The following is a 21950-nucleotide window of genomic DNA, read 5'->3' as shown; positions in this document are numbered from 1 at the left end:
TCCTTGGGCAAGACACTTCACACGTTGCCTACTGGTGGTGGTCAGAGGGCCCGGTGGCGCCAGTGTCCGGCAGCCTCGCCTCTGTCAGAAGTGCCCTGGGGCAGCTGTGGCTACAATGTAGCTTGCCATCACCAGTGTGTGTGAATGGGTGGATGACTAGTACCATCAGTTTGTTGAATCACAATACTTGCACCTTAAGGTTGCAGCAGCTTTGACAAAACTGCAGTATTTGACATCCTGGGAATAAAAATTTCTGGGTGGTCCAGAATGAATCATATTAGTCATAATCATCAAAATATGTACTTTTACTAAAAGTAGTATTCTCTGGTCTTTCCTCTGATATCAGTATTGGCTTATTTGTCTGTTTTTTCCTTCATTGTCTCTCCAGGTCCAAGGTGCCAGAGTTCATCAAGATGATGAGTGACCACTTCCTCTGAAGGCATTTCCATGACAACCTGGCAATCGATCAAAACTGTTGTTGCTTCAGCCTGACCAATCAGTTTCTCTGGAACCCCAACCTGACCAATCAGATCAGCCTTTTTCTCTCCTCTCGTCTGTCGTCTCTGACCCTCCTCTTTGTCATCGTCTCCTTCTTCTGTCAAGAACACAAACTGCAGAGTCACGTTAGTTGCTTTCGTCACTTTGCATCTCCAGCTGAAGTGAACTGGATGCTTCTTTGCGGAGACCTAAAAAAATGGCCGCTGTGACATGGCTGCTATGAAGCGGCAGCTTTTGACACAAAGTGACAGCAATGGACAAGTCTTTGGAATCACACCATCGAAGAAACTTCTTCTTGTGCTACATGTTTTATCAGCATTCCCAGTTTTAAAGAACAAAAGGGTTCTATATAAATATATATAGTATATATATATATATAATTATATATATATATATATGAGAAAAGGAAAAAATAATAAAAAATGTATACTGCACGCGGGCAGTGAGGAGGGAAGGGGTTGGGGAGGGATGTTCAGAATGACACAAAACATATCACAAAGTGTTTAAAGAGATTTTTTGTAACAAAAGCAACATTGCGCAGCTGTTGTTGAATGCAGCTCCAGCGCATCTCTGACTGAATGGCAATCTAACGCCACACTGTGGATGAAGCTGTGCCTGATCTCCTCTTGGATGCAAACAAGTCAGATAGATACACACGGAGAAACAAAGGAAACAAAACTAAGAAATGAACACAGGTTGCATACTCAGACACAAACAGTAAGCAAATTTCCAACTATAAATCAAAATGAAGAAAACATTAGGACACCAAATGTGTTGCAATCATGCAGCTTTTCAGAGGTGCTTGAATTGCTGACTGATTTGAATGAAAACTTTTGCCAATGCTTGACTATCAGAGGCATCTAGAAAGAAGCAGGGCCAACAAGAAGTTAGGACTTCTTCCCTTTCTAATGCATTCCCTTACAAAGTGCAAACATTTGCATTGTCAGTGTAAAAGAACCTGAACATTAGTGCTCCTTGCTGGTGCACACATTGAGTTTTTGGCGACTGCAAACTCGTGTAAAGTTATTGTGTGAACACAAATCCAAAAGCCAGGATATTTGTACCCAAATGACCCGTGTGTATCTACTGGGAGGAAGAGAGTTCTTAAGGGAATCAATCACTGAATCAGTCAATCAGCGAGTGACTCCAGAGGGACTGGGGAATATTGATGAATTACAATGGATAGACAGAAAAGAAAAATGATGCAGAAATAGGAAAACTGTACTGTTAAATGTGGCAGGAAGGAAAGGCTTTCATGGCATCCTCGTTTTAGATTGTTGTTGTGGGTTCAATTTACAGAAAGAGCTGTAGAGCAAACATTCTGAATCAGTCTTTTGTCAGCTATCCAATGACAAAGTTTGAGAGTGGTATCCAGACTGTTACTGAAATCGAAGGATTGCTGAACAGATGGTTGAGTGGACGGACAGATGACAGGAAAGATTTTTCAATTGACGAAGTGGTTTAGAGCTGGCCTGATCACTGGAGTGAATTCTATTCCATGATTAGCACATTCCCTGAAGGCCTGAACTCTGAGAGTTGGTATGAAGGGGATTAAAAGCTAGAGGGAGAGAAAAGGAAAAGCAGAGAATCCACTGGTTTCAATGACTAATGACGCTGCAGGGGAAGTAAGGGAACAGTCATCAGGGCAAGGGGTGTATAATTCTTTTCAAGGGTGCAAGCAGCAGTTGTGAAACCATTCCCGTGTTTGAGTCATTTGATTCCCTCATTTCCTGATTGATCTTAGCCCTAAATATCTAACCCAGCCTCCAAATTCAGAGAGCTTGAGTAGGGGGGACTTTCCAATTGACACTTGCTGGCTGGGAACAACTCTGTGGCCTTGTGTGCATTTTGGCCTTTCGTCCATAGGCAAAAGTAGTTTTCACAACTTACCTTTTCCTATAAGGATAAAGACGTTAAGAAACTATTTGCAGTGCTGATGTGGCGGATAGGGAAAGCAGAGGTTTTGTGGCTTGTGACGTTAGTGCTTCCAATTGGCGTTTAGGGGTAGCCTGTTGGTTTGGCATGCATTTGACAGTGCTTCAGTTGTGGATGCTATCTTTTAAACAGTGTGGATGGGGTTGGGGGAAGGAGGAGGGGATGACAATAAAAATTGAGCTGTTTTGCCAGACTTGGTGTTACATTGATGACTGCCAGCATTTTGAATAGCTTTTAGATTAGATCAGGAGGCCTGTTTGAAACAATGACCACCGAGATTCCCTGACTGGACCGGGGAAAACTGCACACCGAAGTAGCAGTTTTAGCACCTGGTCATGTTCCAACATAACAACTCTGTCACAGCACAGTTGGTGCTTCTGCACCAGAGAAACAAATATGAGCCGACTCTGGCTTGTATCTGCAACTACCAGAATGAGGAAGGTTTCAGGTTTTACCGGTTTTGTCTTTAGCATTAGCTCCAATTAGCTGCACTTAACAGCTTTGAACCTGTTAAGTGCAGCTAATTGCTGCTAATTCCAGTTTGAAAGTCCAACCAATAATATGTTACTTTACTCTGTACTCAAAGTGTGTTCAGTTCTATGCCATGTTTCTTGATTTGATAGTAGTAGATGATAAAAGGAAAAGGAACAGGAAAAATCATGATGTCGAAGGTTATGACCACCTAAGTGAGAATTGGAATTAGTAGATAAATCAAGGCTACTGAGAATATCTGCAAGAATTGTGGTGTAAGTCTGGAAGTCCCCCTTCACACCAGTTTGAACCACGGTTTGAACCCATCTAAGTCCAGGCCTATGTTTAATCCCCAGTCCCAGTGCTCTGCTGACCCTAGCCTTATGAGCCCTGAACTAGAGTCTATAGCCCCTCTTCCCAGCCTCTTGCCCCACTTAAGCGGTCCCACAGATGCAATTTGAACATTCACACTTCTACCAATGTGCCTTTTTAGAGTTCATATCATTCGAGTTGCCAGAGGAGGACATTTACCTGGTCTTTTAATAGGATGCAAGCTTAGGGAAACCTGTTCTTAGTCGTTAGGTTCTATGCAGTCAGGTTTTTTACCAGACCTGGGAATTTAAAAAAAGCTAAAAAGAAAAAAAAAAAGTATTTTTTGGATAAAAAAAAAAACCCTAAACTGTATTTAATGTACTGTACGCTTATATGTAAGTAGACAGCGTGTTCTGGCTTCAAGCCAATGGGACAGATGCTTGATTTAGCAAGACTGCCCCCCATCCCAGTCCTCCCCATCCCCCAAAGTCCTCTATAACTCCAGCCCCACTTTCCTGTTCCGAGCCCCAACCCTGTTTCCACGGTGAACAACGCGTCTCTTCTTGTATTATAGCTTATCAGCTTTTTATCAATATTTGATCGGCTTGTCCATGAGCCAATGTAGTCTTCAGTACAAAGTGTGTGGTTGTATGTTGTTAAACTAATTTCCTTTTTTGTTCCCCCTCCCTCTCTCTTTCTCTCTCTTGCTCTCTTTTATAAGAAGAATCTTTTCTCGTATTACTTTTTTTGTCTGTTCTGGTTTACATGTCTATTACAGAAAATGTAAAAAACAACAAAAAAAAGACAAACACAAAAAAACACAATTCGCTATCTGGCAGTATTGTTAACTGTCGGTGGTCATTTTCACGTGGTTAAAATTCTACCCAATCAACAGGAAGGCACGGAAACTGGAAAAGAATCTATTTGAATAAATCAATCTATATATAAATGTACAAAAAATATATACAATATATAACGAGGGTGCCGTTTTCTGTTATTTTTTTAATTTTCCGTTGCAAAGGGAGTGTTTGCTTGGCAAGGAGTTCTTTTCTCAAAGACTGAACTGGCGGAAGTTGGCGAGGCCCCTCAGTGTTATAAATTTTCAACTGACTTCGTTGTATTCTCCGTTGTTGCCACCCTCTGACTAGTACGGCACCCTGCGCAGGACAAAATGGGACCGGAGTTCCATCAGCTCCATTCACTGCTATCTATCCAAGGCAACAACAACACACAGACATTTGTAAATTGTATGCAACAAAATGGCAAACTTTACCATTATTTTGAAATTGTGTATGTAAAAGTTATATTTTTACATGTAGACTGTTGTTATTTTGTGTTTTAGAAATATGTTGTATTGGTTTTTTTCTTTTGTTAAAAGATGAAAAAGTAAAATTCAGTGTGTGTTGAAAAAATGTGTCACATTGAAAATGTAGTGAGGTCAAAAGTTCAGAAATCAGTTTTTTTTATTATTATTTTTCAATATTATGTTTATATCTGTGGGGGGCATTTTTGAGGGTTAGAGGGAGGAATCAGAAATCATGAAAGGGATATGACATTAATTCTCCATGCCTCATGACATTACATTTTTAATTGTATTTTTTCGCAGAGATGTGTGTAAATAGCCATCAGCCATTTTCTGTGGGGTGAAGATTTGCCAGTGAGACACGATGATCATGATGATGAACTTGTTTTGATTTTTCAGTGCGGTCGTATTCGTCCGGTTACAGTAGCCAGGTGCCAAGTTTTTGTTTCGATCAGTGGTGCTCTGTACTGTTTGTGGTTTTGGTTGGCAACATCTGAAGTGTAACTCAAACTGTCATATCCGCTTGCACCAAGCATTACTTGCGCGATTTAAGGATTTTTTAAAAAATTTCTTAAAAAATAAAAATTCAAATTTTTGCAATAACAAAGGAATTCAAAATCTGAAACATAAGCGATGATGAAATCTTGACTGAGGTACCCAAAGAGTGTTTACAAATGCATTGATTTTGTCGCCAGGTTGCGAGCCAGCTCTGACTGCTGTGCATTTATTTTCCTTATGATGGCATATAAATATGGATGGAAAAAAAAGATCCTCAACACCTGATTCAAGATTAACATTTTGTTTCAGATTGGAGCTTTGCTAAAGCTCCGGTTACACGGGGCTAAAGACTGGTTGGCAATTCCCTGGCAACCACAGATCACTAAGAAAAAATGTGTATTCCCCAACTAGTTGAGGGTGGTTGCTCAAGAGTTCTTGCATTTGCTAGGAAAAACTGGTTGCAAAGAGCTTTATGGTGTTGCACTGAAAACCTTGTAATTGCGTTGGTTGCTAGCAGATTACAGTGGTAGTTGTAGTTTACATGATCCGAGATGTGGACTCACCAGCTACTTGCCCAATGGTAGTAAAACTGTGGAAAGTGCAATGCAAACAACAGCTATGTGAATTTATAGTAAAAGTTGAGCATTTTGGAAAAATAATGTTGGCTGCAGAGGTTAGGTATAACTTTTGCAAGTTTCACTATGATTTGTCCACATCATCCATGCAAATTGCCGACAACCATGACAATCTATTCAGGTTAGTTGAATTGTATTTATATTGCACCAAATCACAACAACAGTTGAGTCAAGGCACTGTAGCGACTGAAGCAATCATAAGGAGGTTTTTTTGTACAGCGCCCTCTTTGCGATCAGTTGTAATTAACAGCTGTCAGCAACCACTTTGCTTATCGACCAGAGGTTGCCAGGTTGCCAACCGGACTTTGAGGCCAGTGTGACTGAGGCCCAATATAAAGAAGCAGGTCATCAGCAAATAATCGTATCAGCTATTTCCCCAAAAAGAACTCAGATGATGTGCAAGGCAGTTTCAGTCATTTGTTTCTAGTGTTTGCCATTGAAATTGAGCTTTTTGTCAGCAGGAAAAGCTACTCAGAATTGGACCTAGGTTAAACACAAGGATTGAATCTGTCAGTGCAAGTGCTACATGTATTTTTTAAGTAATGTTATTTTTGCGATGCTTCATTTCATATTTTCTCTTTGTTGTATAATCAAGTCATCTCCAGAATTACAGTACCTTCATTTTTTGTTACCCCTGGTGTTCTTATTAGCCAAAATGTTAACATTTTTGTTTCTTTTTCCTCCTTGTTGTACATACACACCTCATTTCTCTTTTTCAGTGACTGTGCCATGAGCTTTGTAATCTGTTACTCTGTACCAGTTTTACTGCAATAATGAGTTGAATTCAAAATGGCCACTCCTGTCCTTTGTTTTTCCAGGAAACTTTTTTCTATTTTCTCACAACTCTAAGGCTAAGCGAGCATTTGGGTATATTCCAAGATCAGTAGCACAATAAATTTGGTATATTTATATCATAGAAAAGAGCAGTTTCAAGAGAATTTAAAAAATATATATACTCAACATTTTTCCAGAGAACTTCCTGCATAACTTATCATAAATGAAAACAGCAAATGAACAATCAGTTTTTCCACTGCCAGAAAGAGTACACTTATAATTCCTCACAATATTTATGATAATTTCTTTATGCTGTCTTATCAGTTTCCTATACATAAATCTTACTAAACCCACACTAGTATTTTAGCTGGTTGTGTTGTGCTGATGAAGGCACATAAAGGTTATTTCACATTTCAATAGGGCCTATATGAAGAAAAAGAGCGCACAGCCAAGAGATTTTCTAATTTCTGAGACAATCTGAAGTAAATCTCTTTCAGGCAGCGATAGTTTAGTGTTCATTGCTATGAGAAGAAAATCAAAAGATTTCTGTCAATTCCAGATTATTTGCTCATAGTTGAAATCACTGATGTTAAGTGCCAACTAACCATTCCTAGCACACATTTTCATACATATCCAGTAAGAAGATGGTTATTGGTTTTATCTAAATGCATCCAAAGTGTTACCAGGTGTATGATAGTTATTGTATTTGTACAATAAGTTAGCTCTTTGTACAATGTACAATCAATAATTCTAAAAACCCCTAAATGTATGATCATTTTGATGTCATAGTGTCATCATCTTTTTTTCCATAAGAGTAAAATGTTACAGAACTAATTTGGAAACAGTCTGATTATTTATCTCCAGCAGTCATCACTCAAAGCTTTTTCGTATGTCACAAGTTACTTTTGTTGAACACAGCTGTCCTCAAGTTGTATTCGATAAGGTTTATGGTACAAAATTAATGACCTATTTGCTTATGTGCCAGGATGCTGAGTGTGTCCTGCAACCTAAAGAAAAGCAATCCAGTGCATTTGTTACCGTGAATAATGAACTACAGCTTTAAACATCTTTTAATTCATAGACACTCAAATTACATTTTGGGGGTTTTAATGTATGGAAGTTACCCTCTGAAATAAAGTAATTGTGTAGTGTTAAAATTATTCATACCTACGGAGTTTTGGCTACAGAAAAACCTTTTAACCTAGCTTAGCATAAAGAATAGAGTAGCATCATCAAAACTTACACCTTCTACCATTTTAAAGTTTGCTAGCTATCTGGTTACAATTACAGCTGAGTCAGCCAGTGTTTGCTGATAGCAGTCATGACCTTGCTCAAACCTGATGACCTCACTAAACGGACAGGACTTTTGACAAGCTGGATACAAGCAGTAGCTGCTGGTCAACAAACAGCTCTTAATGCTAACTACTGCAGAAACCACAATGTCCTAATTTAACATTCCTATTGCTACACCTGCCTAATAAACACAACACAACCCAATGCTGAAGACATAATGAACATTATATCTGGGTGTCAGATAGTGCCATATATTTACCACCAGGCATGTGGAGAAATGTTTATTTGGGTGAAATATGCATTTAGAAAGAGCTTGGAGTTTATTGATAACTAACTCAGACCACAATATTTGCAATTCTCCACCAAAAACAACTGCAGTTAATTTATTTTTACCTGAGCCAAGTCATTATTCTAATTTACTACTTTGGTAGTAGACTGTCTATATAGACATTAAATTAAAATGTAATTTCTTTGGGTCAAAATAGAATAACTAGAATAGCTGCCTCCACATTTCCATTCCAACCTATAAATGCTCCACTCACACACGGCCCTATAGATTATTGATGACCCCTTAGCAACCTCTGGTCACTAAGGAAAAATGTGTATTCACCAACCCGTTGGTGAGTGGCTCCCGAAACCTCCTTGTAATTGCTTTGGTGGTGTTACAAAGTAAAAATTGCACCTTACTGCCACAACCAACATCTTTCAAAAGGTGAACCCTTATTTCAAACTTTTTTATAAACGTAATCTGTTTACAGGTTGTGTCTCTACCACTCGGTGAGCAGTTGCCAAGTGTGTACAGGCTAGTCAGCTTTTTCAAAGCAAACTAAAGGTGACCGTGCAATCTGCTAGTGATCAAAGCAACCACAAGTGAGCCTGTCAGCAACCACTGGCCAACAAATATTCCCTTACAACCTCAGGTTCCCAAGCAGTCACGGTCTTGCATGTCTTGGAACTGTTTATGTGACACACAGTATGCTTTACTTTGTAGTTTTCAGCAGTACAAACAAGCACATACAATGTTTCACATTCACCTCCTTGCTCAGTAGATCATGTTTTTCAGTATTACAATAAGTAAAGTAAACTTACAAGTAAACGTATGTTTTTTCTTGTTGTACTTCAGTGACGAGGCAGAGAAGATAAACTAAATTCATAAAGCGTAATTGCCCTTTTGCCAGTGCTTGGGCTTTTTTCCCAGCATCTTTTCTCTTTTTCTCTCAAGCAGATGAAGCCCATCCTGTAATAAACTTTAAGCTAAAATCTTTATAAATTGGAATATATTTCTGGAGGGGCAAATCTTTTATACCTAAAAAACTGAAAAGTAAATGTTCTCAAGCCAATTATTGAAAAAGTTTACATCATCCATTCAAGTGTGAGGAAGGTTTTACTGAAATAGGTTTCTTTTTTTGAACATTTGACGTTAGTGACATCGGTGAGGTATCGCCTTTCACAGCAAGAAGCAAAAATGTAAAAAACATAAAAGCACAGCAGTCACGTTCCTTACTGCAAGACAAAGAAATGCCAGAGGTAAGAGTCTGTCTTTGATTGCACTTTCTGGTGTTTCCTTCATCTTTTCTTGTCTGCTTATTTGCTCTTGATGTTGTTACACTTGCTGTGCATGTTGTTGTTATTCCAGATCAGTGGAGATATTGGGGAATAGGTTTTGATGTCTGTGCTGAGGGTTTTATTCTCCTTCATGCAAGCCTGACAGCCCTGCCTGCTGGTTCTCATCTTATAATGGTTCAATGAGGCTCATGTTCACGACCGTTCTGTAGCAATAAATGTGCAATTTTGATAACACGGTGCTTTCAAAGCTTTTTGCTTTTTTTCTTCATAGTTTGGAAGCCGTATGACATGCAGCTGATAGCTCGTATATGTTAAACAAGCCATCGTACATTTGTACATACAAATATACTACTTTGCTTCTCTTCCAGAGTTACCTGTACTCTAGTACTAGTATACTGATGTACAATGACAAACACTAGTTTCATATCAGTCACCCGTTCCTTCTATAGATATTTTGCTACTATGATAGCATTATTGTCACTATGACAGTAGCGTTCCTTTTGATGAACATTTTAATGTGATTTTATATTTGTTGATTGCACAACGTAAACTTAAATGAACAAATCACTACAAATTATAATAAAATACTAGCACATAGAGTTCCCAGTGCTAATCTGTTATTTAAAGCTTATTTACTGTAATGAACAATTATGGATTGTTAATGTAAATCATAAAATATGATCCTGTAAAGAATAAAGCTTCTCCAGCCACTGTTTTCTTTCATGTGCAGCAAAGAGAAAAATAGAAAAATGCAGTAAAACAAAATGTAAAATTCTGCACTGTAATCCATAGTTACTGGAGAGAGGGTTGACACTGTTACTAACCAAAGTACAGGTACAACAGTCAGAGTTTAAAAGCCAAATAACTACAATAACCATCACAGCATAACTAAATTAACAAATTGCTGTTAAAGACTTAAATTAATCATGTGTTACATTAAAGGTTGAGAAGGACTTTTGTTCATTTCGTTTGCACTTTTCCCCACCCAGGGCATTACACTACCAGGGAAGAGGCCCTGTCTCAATGGCTAAAGACAAAAGTCTTTATGCACACTTGATACCACAGATTACATAAATGACATGACTGGCTGCATCACTGCATGATGGACTGTGGTGTCTATACTGGCTATTTTTAGCCTGTTACTCAGTAAATTTTCCAGTCTAGAGATGAAAAACATGGTTTGCACATGCACACTCTGCTGCTCCTGAAACACATAAAATGCATTCCTTGTTTTCACTTTCACTCTTTAATTCATTGTGTATGTGGAGACCCCACTTGACACAAACAAACAAAGTTTCCAGCTTGTTTAAAAAGGCCTGGAGAGCTTCTCCATCATGTCAGTTTTAGAGGAGCCAGTTGCAAAGGTGCAGAGATTTCCTCCTGAGCTGATGATACTGATGATGCCTCAGCAATAACCTGCACTTTCAGCACCAGTCAGTGTGACGCTTTTGTTTTGACTCACTGAGGCGGTTTCATCTATTTGTGCCTACAAGCAACAGGTACTGACGTCAGTTTACCCGATGCTGCAGGAAATGTTGTTTTGATATTAGTCAATATCCAATAAAAAATTTTCATCAAGGAGAAGATCAGGAACAAAATGAAACATGACCAAAATTACACTAGTGGAATGTCTTTCATAACCAGCAGCATCTAGAGATGCAAAATGGCTCAAAACATCCATTTTCTCAGTAAATCCACATATTTTGGTTAAATGATGTGTTCAGTGTTCCTCTATATGTGAAGGTTTTCATCTAAAGGTCAGAGCATATCTTTTTGTCTCCCAACAATAAATGTCTAGGAACTTCACCACGTTTAACATGTGTTCTGTGATTTGAAAATCATTACATTATGTCTTTATTTATATTTAACACAGTATCCCAACTATTATAGAATTATTTTTTTCTATAATTTTTCTATAGGAACACCATCAGATATTTATGGTCGCCTAAATGCTCTTGTTGGACTTTCTAGCAAGACAAAGCTTGCATTCAAGAACTCTGTTCTACCCTCTGTTTATCGATTAGAATAAAATGAAATAGGCAAAAAAAAACAAAAAAAAAACTTTTCTCAACAGAAACAATAAGAAAGGGGGGGGGGGGCATCTTAGTTGTTACTGGGTTTTGTGACCTCATACTTTACAGCATGCCCTGTGGAGGTGCAGCTATAGATTAGTCATTCAGGAATTGTCAAGAGTGACCTTTAGAATAGACTGTATTGATGTTGGAACTTGTTGCAACAGTAGGCTTGAGTACAAGGAAGGATTCAAAGTTAAGATTACAGGAAATGCTGACTGATGAAGAGAAAATCTGATTCCTACTTTGTATCTTACATGCCTATTGATTATAATGTAGGGTGTCTTAAAAAATGTAGAGTTGATAAATACCCTTGTTACTACGAATACTGGCTGTGAGTACACAAACAGACGGGGATCTGTGTAATACCACAAATGACAGTACTGCTGTATCTCTTTGGTTTTCACAAAGACATTGAGTCAGAATATAAATTTTCAGTGGAAATCACAGTCAGAAGAAACTCAGAACAAATCATTTTCATGACCCTCGTCATTTACAATCACACTTACAACTTATTTTTGAAAAATAGCAGTTTTGTTCTTCCATTGCACATAAGCCGTATTTTATCTCAGCCCTGAGTAATCTGTTTTCAAGTGACCTACCTAGTTAACAAAAAAGTAAAAAAAACCTCAAAATCCCTCCACAGAGATGGTTGTTTATTGCAAACTGTGATGTCTATACAAATCAATAAATACAGTGCTTTGAAATCTGGTCCTTTAAAATTTGTGATCCCCAGAGGATGAACCCTACTGACTTTGGTGATCTGTTGAGTTTGTATTCGATCTTCTGGTCCTGTATCTATATTCAAGAAATAATATAACACAACTACAACTTTATGAACTGACTCAGAATTTGATACAAGCATTCACAGTTTCCCTTGTTGATATTTTAATTATATTGATTAGCATGCATTTTTCCTCTAGTGTTTCGCACATGGATAGTTTCCCAAAGAAAAAAAACTGTAACAACTTTGATCTGCCAACTTTTTATATTTCGCCTTACTAAATCTTAGCTTGCATTCATGCTAACTAATCGAGAATTGGGTAAACGTTGTCCCCTCATAACACTAATATACTACCATTATCATTCCAAGCATTATTATAAAACTATCACTGTAAGCAGCACTGCTAACATGCAAATCAAGTCACCTCAGCATGTGTGTACTAGATGTTAGCACGCTGATGTCAGCAAGTGCAGCCTCCCATTACCAACAGCATGGCTGACGATAAATCATGTTTGGTCATTCTGCCAACTTCTAGACTAGAATTAGCATGAATAAGCAACCAAATCAAGTCACTGCAGCAGTGTGAATTATCACTGTGTGAGTAAAGGTTGTCTCACAGGACGCTCCCCTGTGCAGGATGTTTCTGAACTGTAGACACACCCTCTCAAACCAGCTACTTGAGAGGATGATGAAATACAAGCTAATTCAGTTTTCTGAATGAGTTCTTGGTCTGAGGCAAGAACTCCTGTGTGGAGTTTGGATGTTCTCGCTCTGCCTGCATGGGTTCTCTCCAGGTAATCCAGCTCATCCCACAGTCCAAAAGCATGCAGTGTTAGGTTAATCTGTGATTCTAAATTGGCCACGGATGTTAGGATGAATGGTGTTGATGTCTTTTGTTGGCCCAGAATGGCAGCCTGATGTAAGTCACTTCTTGCCATATCTCCTCTCCTTGTCTGCAACTGGTCACAGCAGATGGCTATCCTTACCACTGTCACCAAGCACTTGTTCTTAAGGGTCATCTGATTGTTGGGATTTCCTCTGTTTTCTCTGTATTATTGTAGGGTATTTACAATATAAAGTACCTTGAGGCCACTGTTGTTGTGATTGCAGATCTGCTGGGATTTGCCCACACAACCGTCTCTATGTTTAACAGAAAATGAGAAAATATCAAATGAGCAGCAGGTTTCTGGGTGAAAACGCTTTGTTGATGCCAGAGGTCAGAGGAGAATGGTCAGACTGCATTGTGCTGGTAGGAAGGTGGTAGTAACTCAAATAATGACAACCAAGGTATGCACAAGAGCATCTCTGAACACACTGCTTATAAAAACTTGAAGCAGATGGGTCACAGCAGCAGAAGACCACACTGGCCACCACTCATATCAGCTAAGGCTGCAATCCACACTGGCAGACCAAATTTGGTCAACAGGAGGTTGGTATGGTAGTGTCAAATTTTGGCATGAACAATCCATCCACCAGTATCAGGCTACTGATGGGTACTTCTAGCAGGATAATACTAGTGTCATAAAACTCAAATCATCTCAAACTGGTTGTTGTACATGACGATGAGTTCACAGTCACCATATCGTAGATGTGATCGAACGGGATATTCACATTATTGATGTGCAGCAGACAAATCTGCAGCAACTTTGTGATGTTATCATATAAACACAGAGCAAATTCTAAATTAAATAAAGTGACCAGTAAGAGTATTCATTGTCATCCTATGGTTGGTACAACATTTTTTTTTAAAAATAAAAGAACAAAAGGTGTGAATGCAGTGTTGCTCAGTTCCATTTGAATGCACGTGTACATGTGAACATGTGTGGAGCCATAGTGTAAATTGCTGATGGGTGTGTTCCTGGCTCCAGCTAAGAGGAATGTGAGGTGTGGTTGCCAGCGTTGGCCAACACAAAGTAGCTCGGCGTTCAGTGGGACATCTATGGCAACCGCAGGCTGTTTAACCAACACTCAGTTGTCTCTTCTTTACAGGAGACTCTAGGTTTATGTGCAGGTGTGCCACAGTGTTTTCACACTGCAGGAAAATAATGTGATCTCTTGGAAAGACTTTACTCACTGTTCCTCACAGGCTGAGATCAAAGCTTAGATTTATGTGTTCAGATTTTATAGTGACTATGCAACCATTTCTTGCCAACAGGACCTCCCCATTCAAAAAATATGCTGTGCTTATTCTTCCTCTTCTTTGATGTTTCAGCTTTGCTGTGCAGCATGGTGTGTAGGGTTTTTCAAATTCAGCTGTGGAAAGAGAAACTTCCAGTATATTTAAACAAAGACTGTATATAAAAGATGGGTGTAGCCACTATGATGTCACCTGTTGGTTTCTGGAATCTGTGTTTTGAATGCTTTGTTTGAGTGTTTTGGCCACTGCCATCTGTTGTGTGTTTGTGTGTGTGTGTGTGTGTGTGTGTGTGGCTGTAGTTCAAGAGGCAGAGAAAATCCTCTGCTAATTGGAAGGTTAGTGGTTCCTTGGCTGCTCCATTCTGCATAACCTCGGGCAAGATACTAACCCCAAGTTGTTCTCTGATGTGTCAATTGGAGTATGAATTGTGTGAAAGTTAGATAGAAAGCACTCAAGCATAGAAACAAGTGTTTGTGTGAAGGGGCAAATGAGGCATGTTGTATAAAGTGCCTTGAGTGCTCATGCAGAGTAGAAAACCACTATATAGAAGCCAGTCCGTTTACTAATAGCATTTTTTGTCCAATATTTGAACAAAACTGTAACTGTACCAGCACCAACTTTCAACAACAAGGACATGTATACAGTGGTGAGGTGTGTGGTGGGATTACATCAGCTCTTCTTGTTTGCAGTGGTGATGCACAGATTGACAGATGAGGTCAGGCAGAAGTCTCTGTGGATTATGCTGTTTGCAGACGACATTGTGATGTTGTAACAGCGGTCTGGCGAGGAAGGAGCGGCTAGCAGGTCCAGCGAGCGTGTGGTGTGGGGGTTAGCTGAATAACCCGAAGCCAGTCGGTTAAATCCAATAACAGACCTTTATTCGCCGTCAGCAACATTACATTTTATAATGCCAGGTCTCCTCGGCTGTACTGGTCCGTGCATACATGCGCGGGGATTGGTATCGCCAGCGCCAGCTTGCTACAACATAAAGGTGTTTTTTGGAGAATGGAACACGAGCAGCATGGAATGGCTGCCGCTAACAACACACACCCACTAGGAGACCCCCATAGCTACTACAATAGTTGGGCAACCCCCACTAGTGGTGCTATAACCCAAAAGGGTTGTTACATCACCCCCCCCCCCCCCCCCCCCCGGCAATTAGCAGGCTGTCCTAAGCCGGACCCAGGTGACCCCCCTCCCGCTACCCTTTTTCACTATACATAGTTACATTAGGTAGTAAGCAGGTTGTGGAGGAATTGTTAGACACCCTTACCTTACAGCATTGGTACAGTCAATAAACAAACATAGTGCTTGAAGCAAACAATACAGAACATGCAGTATTACTGCCAATCCATCTTCCAGAGATGGTCATAGACAAGGGAAACAGTCAGACATACAACACAACCGGTCACTCAAATCGGTACAACAGAAAACCAAACAAAGGCTCTCACGGGCCACGATGACGAGGGCTCAGTGGAACAGAACAAGTAATCACCCCTTATGAACAGAACAATTACAGCATGTACATGTATGAAACCAACCCTCAGCCAACATTGAGTCTGTATGATGACGGTTAGTCCACCTGGTAGCAGTCCAACCCTCAGTGATTCTGGGGCACTGGCGGGGTCTCAAACAATAGTGTTCCCCCTCAGCCGGTGGCGACTCAGAGGCGCCCTCAGCGGGGTGCCCGCCTGCTTCGATATCCCCTGAACTCGGGAATGAGGGCTGTTCCCACGTTTCAGTCTCATCCAGGCTCTCCTGAGCCGAAATCCGGTGCCCTGAAGGAGATGTGGAGTCCCAGGAGTAAAATGGCTGAACGTTCACGACGTGGAAGACTCCTGCGTCTTCACCAGTGTCAATCTTGGCTAATCTGTAGTTGACCTCCCCAAGCTTCTGAGTAACCTGGAGGGGGCCTGTAAACAAGGGTGCCAGCTTGGCTATGAAGGAAGATTGAGCGTCCGATCGATGATGAGCTTTGACTTTTACCAAGTCTCCGACTGCATAGGTCATCGGCCGGCGTCTCAGGTTGTAGTAGCGTTTCTGCCTAGCGTGGCTGCGAGCCAGTGTCTCCCTGGCACGATCATGGGCCTCCTGAAGCGACGCTTTAAGGGTCTCCGGATAGGGCATGGATGACTCCTCGCTCTCTCCAGACGGCTTAGTAAGCAAGTCAAGGGGTGTCTCCAGCTCCCTACCATACAACATCATAGCAGGGCTGAGTCCTGTACTCTCATGGGGGGCTGAGCGCAGCGCGAAACAGATTTGGGACATGAACTTATCCCATGACGTGTGCTTATCGCCCACGCAGGCGCGGATGGCTGTTTTGAGAGTTCTGTTCACTCTTTCGGTCGCATTAGTTTGCGGATGATACGCCGTCGTGAGGCGGTGGGTGGACCCAAGAGTGGAAAGAACAGAATCAAACAGCTCACTGACAAAAGGTGAGCCCCTTTCCGAAATAAGGTATCTAGGGGCCCCATGCCTAGCAAACACCTCGTTAATGAACTTACTGGCCGCCACTCGAGCCGTCGCATCCCGAACCGCACACACTTCGATCCACTTGGAGAAGTAGTCCACGAAGACCAGTATGTACGAGTTCCCCGAAGCGGTGTGAGGTAGTGGTCCAACAAAATCGACCCCTGCGTATTCCCAGGGTCGCTGGGGCGTAATGGGGACCATGAAGCCCGCTGGCTTTCTTTGACTGGGTTTTGTGAGTTGACATACTGGGCACGACAAGACGTAGCGTTTAACTTCAGATGCCATCTTGGGCCAATAAAACCTAGACTGCATTCTCGCTAGTGTCTTAGCAATCCCCAGGTGACCTGCTGTAGGGTGGTCATGATAATAACCGCACAGGGTACCCCGGAGAGCCGTAGGAGCATACAGCTTCAGCTCCTCCTGGGGCCGAAGATTGCGCTTATGTTTCGGGCCTCGGTAATAGAGTAGGCCGCCCTTGACCACCAAGGACGGTGAAGGACTGGCGTCCGAACCCAGATCGGGGGAACACTCCAGGTCTCGGAGCTTTGGACCTGCACCTGGGTCATCCAACTGCAGCTGCCTTAGTTGTGTTCGGTCCTCTAACAAAAGGGGAGGCTGGGCACGAAGATCCATGCCCCAGATGACAGCATGCTCTGGCAAGATTTCAATAGGAGGACCCTCTGGTGCAGGTAGTGGGTTGCGAGACAGAGCGTCTGGCACCCTGTTGTGCACCCCAGCCTTATGTACGATGGTAAAGTCAAAGCCCTGCAAGCGCAGGGACCACCGCGCCAACCGGCCGGTGGGGTTTGGGCGTGACATCAGCCACTTAAGGCTGTTGTGGTCAGTCAAGACCGTCACGTGAAGCCCTTCCACATAGGGACGAAAGTGTTCTAAAGCCCAAATCACAGCCAGACACTCCTTTTCTGGCGTAGAGTATGGTTACTCTGCCTTGTGAAGAGCTCGAATCGCGTAAGCGACCGCTACTTCCCTACCCTCTGCATCCTTCTGCATTAAGGCCACCCCCAAGACCAGGTCACATGCATCCGTATGGATGAAGAAAGGCCGGGAAAAGTCGGGGAGTGACAGGACAGGCGCTGTTGCAATGCTCTGTTTCAGGAAGTCCATGGACTCCTGACACCTGTCATCCCACTGGAAGGTAACATCCTTCCTTGTCAGGGCGTGCAGAGGTTCTGCATGGCGAGCATATTCCTTTACGAATCTGCGGTAGTACCCCGTCAGACCGAGAAACTGCCGCACCTGTTTCATTGAGGACGGAGTTCTGAACTGCATCACAGCCTTGATTTTGTCACTGTCCGGTTTAATGCCATCCGGGGTAACCCGGTAGCCCAGGAAGGTGAGCTCCTTCAGGCAGAACTGGCATTTCTTGAGCTTCAACGAGAGGCCCGCAGTCCTAAGTCTCTCAAGGACCTCCCGCAGGTCCGACAAATGCTGTTCGAAGGTAGGGGACACAATCACGATGTCGTCCAGGTATACAGCACATGTCTTGTAAACAAGGCCGCTGAGGACGTTGTGCATCAGCCTCTGAAAGGTGGCTGGTGCGTTGCAGAGTCCGAAAGGGAGCACGCGAAACTAAAACAGCCCACAATGGGAAACAAAGGCTGTTTTAGGGCGTGAGTCCCCTGAGACCGGCACCTGCCAGTAACCCCTCGCCAGGTCCAATGTTGAAATGAATCGACCTCTCGCTAGGAAGTCGAGAGACTCATCGACCCGCGGTAAGGGGTATGAGTCCTTCTGAGTCACCTGGTTCAGCCCCCTAAAGTCCACACAGAACCGTGGGTCAGCGGCCAACCTGTTAACGATCACGACAGGTGCGGCCCAGAGGCTTATGGACGGTTCAATTATGCCATCTTCCAGCATTTTCTGGACCTGCACTTCAATGAGTTGTTTCTTTGCAGGGGAGGTGCGGTACGGGGGGAGGTTAATAGGCCTCGCGTCTCCCGTGTTGATCACACGTTCAGTTAAAGACGTGCGACCCAAATGTCCATCAAACATACTGCTAAATTGTTCAAGGAGGACAACTAATAGTTCTCTCTGACTGTCTGTTAGGTTTGCCTCCAGAGCTTTGGTCTCCAGCGAGGGCTCTACCATGTCAAGCGTCATAATGACATTATCATCGCTCAACATATCAACTGAGCAACCCTCCTCTTCATCCGCGCCTGGGCATGGAATGTCGTCCATAACTACGGTTCTTGAGGGGATGTGGATTGTCAAAGAGGCCCTGCTCATAAAGTCCATCCCTAAGACAAAGGGGGACGACAAGTTGCGGATGACAGCAAACTGGTGGTAAAACCTTTTGTTCAGGAACCCTATGGGCAGCCATGTAACACTCTCCGGGAGACAGCGAGCACCGTCTACTAGGCTCACCGGTGGACCCATCCACTGGTGGGTTCTGTTGGGAGACAAGTTGTTCTCCAAAATGAGTTCAGCCCGCACAGCAGACAGGGATGCCCCCGTATCTAGCGTAGCGTCTACTGCCACTGAGTTGAAGTTAATTTTGGCTTTCAGTGGAGTATTCCAGTGTGCTCCAGACTCTACATCTTCCATGTGCCCCACAATGCCTTGCACAATCTGGTGGGCATCATGCGGGCGAGGCATACTTTGCGAATGGGGGGAGGGCTGCCTCATTGAAATGTCCTCCCCCCCCCCGGGGGTTTCCCGACTGCTGACTGGCCGCACGAGCTGCCGGCAGTGAATCCAGCCCCTCAGCATCGACCAGTTCCAGGCCCGGCGGTGGGCCTGGGAGAGGTCGGTGGGAGGTTGCCCTGGGTCTGGTAGCACCTCGTTCTTTTGGGGCAACCCAGGTGCAACTTGGGCACGTGCGTGTGGTAAACCCTGGGCGGGAGCATTTAAAACAATGTGGTTCTCTCGCGCTTGCAACACTAGGGGATGAAGTAGGGGTTGAGCGGCCAACTGGCCCTAAGGCTGTGTGGAGCTCGTGCGCGCGAAGCAGTAGGTCCATAACCGATGGGACCGGCGTACCGTACAACGCAACCCGATACTTCTCCAATGAATGTTTACATATGAGCTCGATCTGTTCATGCTCCGGCGGCGGGCACCTTAGCTTATTAAACTCACCGAGCATGTGAGCTACAAACGTTGGGAGGGGCTCCTCCGGTGATTGGACGCGATCGAGGATGCCCCGCCAAACGTGCTCTTGGTTATCAGCTGACACAAACACTGATTCAAAAAGTTGTAAAAATGTGCCCATGTAGTAATGTGAGAGCTGAGGGCCCTAAACCATTTACTGGGTTCTCCCTTGAGGAAGTGAGGGAGCTCACTCAGAACCTGCGAGTCGGTTAGGCGCAGCGACGATCTGTAGCTGTCCACTGATTGGAGCCATTCCTCCGGTGACACTCCACCGTCACCAGCGAACACTGGGGGCTCCAGCTTGGCCTGGTGCAGCGCTGCGGCGATCATCCTCGATGTATTGCAGAGTTCTGCCGACTGACGCTGGAGAAGCAGAGGGGGCTCTGCATTAATCCCTTTCTGTGTGAATGGTGTGGAGAAAGCCACTGGGTTGGGGGTTCTCTGAGGAGATGTTTGCTCCCCTGGTTCCCCTCTCGCGCCACCATCCAAGTGCTTCAGAAGGCTCTTTTGTAGCTCCAGCGAATCGTGAAAGCAGACTCGCAGTTTCTCCACCTCTTCCTGCAAGCTTTCCACCTTAAGATTGAGGTCATGAGGGGTAGCGGGAGGGATGATGTACTTTGTCAGGCTGGGAGCTTCAGCATCCGAGTCGCAGCCGTCTCCCTCGCTCCCTGTGTCTGGGTGGGACACCATTTCAAAAGTATGGCCGAAACCACTCTCTCCTACAAAAGTTATGGCAAAGTGAAAGAGCGTTCACACACAGTACCTAAGCGTTAATATCCGTCAGACAGAGAGCGTCCGTGCACACTCTGATGCTTCGATGCTTCACACAAAACAACACGTCCCTCTGAATGAACACTGAGTCAAAGTCACTGTAGCGTTAGCCTTAGCTTTAGCACCGCCGATGTCGTAACGGTCCAATAGCACTGAGTTAGTGGTCCGACGGACCGTACAGTTACTCACGGAATACTCTCCCTCGGCAGGCGAGCGTGTCAAGCGATGGGTCGGTGGTCTTCCACGCCTGCAAATATCGTTGAAATCGCGGGGAGTCAGCTCCTTCACGGGGTCCTATCGGCCCGGCCAATACAGCCAAACGAAGAGAGAGAAAAAAAAAAACACGCCACCTCAGCCGAAGTGTCGATCGTTGAAAAACATGGGAAATATATCCGAGCCCACCGTCTGTCGGTCCGGATGACGATGAAGATCCAGAGAACAATGTTCGGGCGCCACTTTGTAACAGCGGTCTGGCGAGGAAGGAGCGGCTAGCAGGTCCAGCGAGCGTGTGGTGTGGGGGTTAGCTGAATAACCCGAAGCCAGTCGGTTAAATCCAATAACAGACCTTTATTCGCCGTCAGCAACATTACATTTTATAATGCCAGGTCTCCTCAGCTGTACTCGTCCGCGCATACATGCGCGGGGATTGGTATCGCCAGCGCCAGCTTGCTACAACAGAAAGGTGTTTTTTGGAGAATGGAACACGAGCAGCATGGAATGGCTGCCGCTAACAACACACACCCACTAGGAGACCCCCATAGCTACTACAATAGTTGGGCAACCCCCCCTAGTGGTGCTATAACCCAAAAGGGTTGTTACAATGTGTAGTGAGAGTAGAAATCAGGTGGAAGAGAGCCTGGAGAGGTGGAGGTATGCAATGGAGAGAAGAGGAATGAATGTCTGTGAATGAGAGGGAGACAGGTCGAAAGGTGAACACACAAGGGGTAAAGATAGTGGAGATAGATACCATCCAAAGCAACAGAGGTGAAGAAGAAGTGAAGGGGGACATGCAGAGTCTTGGTGTGACAGAAGAGTATGGTAAATGGAGGTGGGATAGGGTGAGATGGAGCAGATGATCTGCTGTGGTGATTCTTAAAGGAAGCATCCAAAAGAAGCTGATGATTTGGACGAAACACTGGAGCGATAACTAATGAGTGCTAGCAACACTGTGTAGCTAGCTGTATCTATAAATGGTACAGGTGCAATCCACAGGCATACATGTCAGCTAATAAATACCAAAATTTCACTCATCAAACTAAAGACTTTTTGGGTGATCTGTACCTCACAACAGCCTGTGTTGGTTGTGTAAATGGTAAATGGACTGGTTCTTACATGGTTCTTTTCTTCTCTACTGGAGCACTCAAAGCGCTTTAAAAATATG

At 43.3% G+C, this 21950-nt stretch overlaps 1 protein-coding gene, 1 long non-coding RNA gene and 1 pseudogene across 8 annotated transcripts in view; 1 reads left to right on the top strand and 2 right to left on the bottom strand.

Moving 5' to 3' along the window:
- The window catches only part of tcf4 (transcription factor 4), a 249336-nt gene extending 242076 nt beyond the window's left edge, over positions 1-7260 (top strand). For all 7 annotated transcript variants that reach the window (XM_085166088.1, XM_085166086.1, XM_085166089.1 and 4 more), the window contains one exon: positions 389-7260. In XM_085166088.1, coding sequence (XP_085022214.1) covers positions 389-437 — 49 coding nt within the window. In that variant the 3' untranslated portion in view covers positions 438-7260. The remainder of the gene's footprint in view (positions 1-388) is intronic.
- LOC146514693 (uncharacterized) overlaps positions 1-21950 on the bottom strand; it is a 332360-nt gene that overhangs the window by 179427 nt on the left and 130983 nt on the right. The window lies entirely within an intron of this gene.
- LOC146514696 (uncharacterized) lies at positions 19290-20503 on the bottom strand (annotated as a pseudogene).

This window comes from Neolamprologus multifasciatus, chromosome 7, assembly GCF_963576455.1.
Source record: "Neolamprologus multifasciatus chromosome 7, fNeoMul1.2, whole genome shotgun sequence".
NCBI lineage: Eukaryota > Metazoa > Chordata > Actinopteri > Cichliformes > Cichlidae > Neolamprologus > Neolamprologus multifasciatus.
Note: the sequence above shows the minus strand (reverse complement) of the source record. Positions and strands in the feature narration are given on the sequence as shown.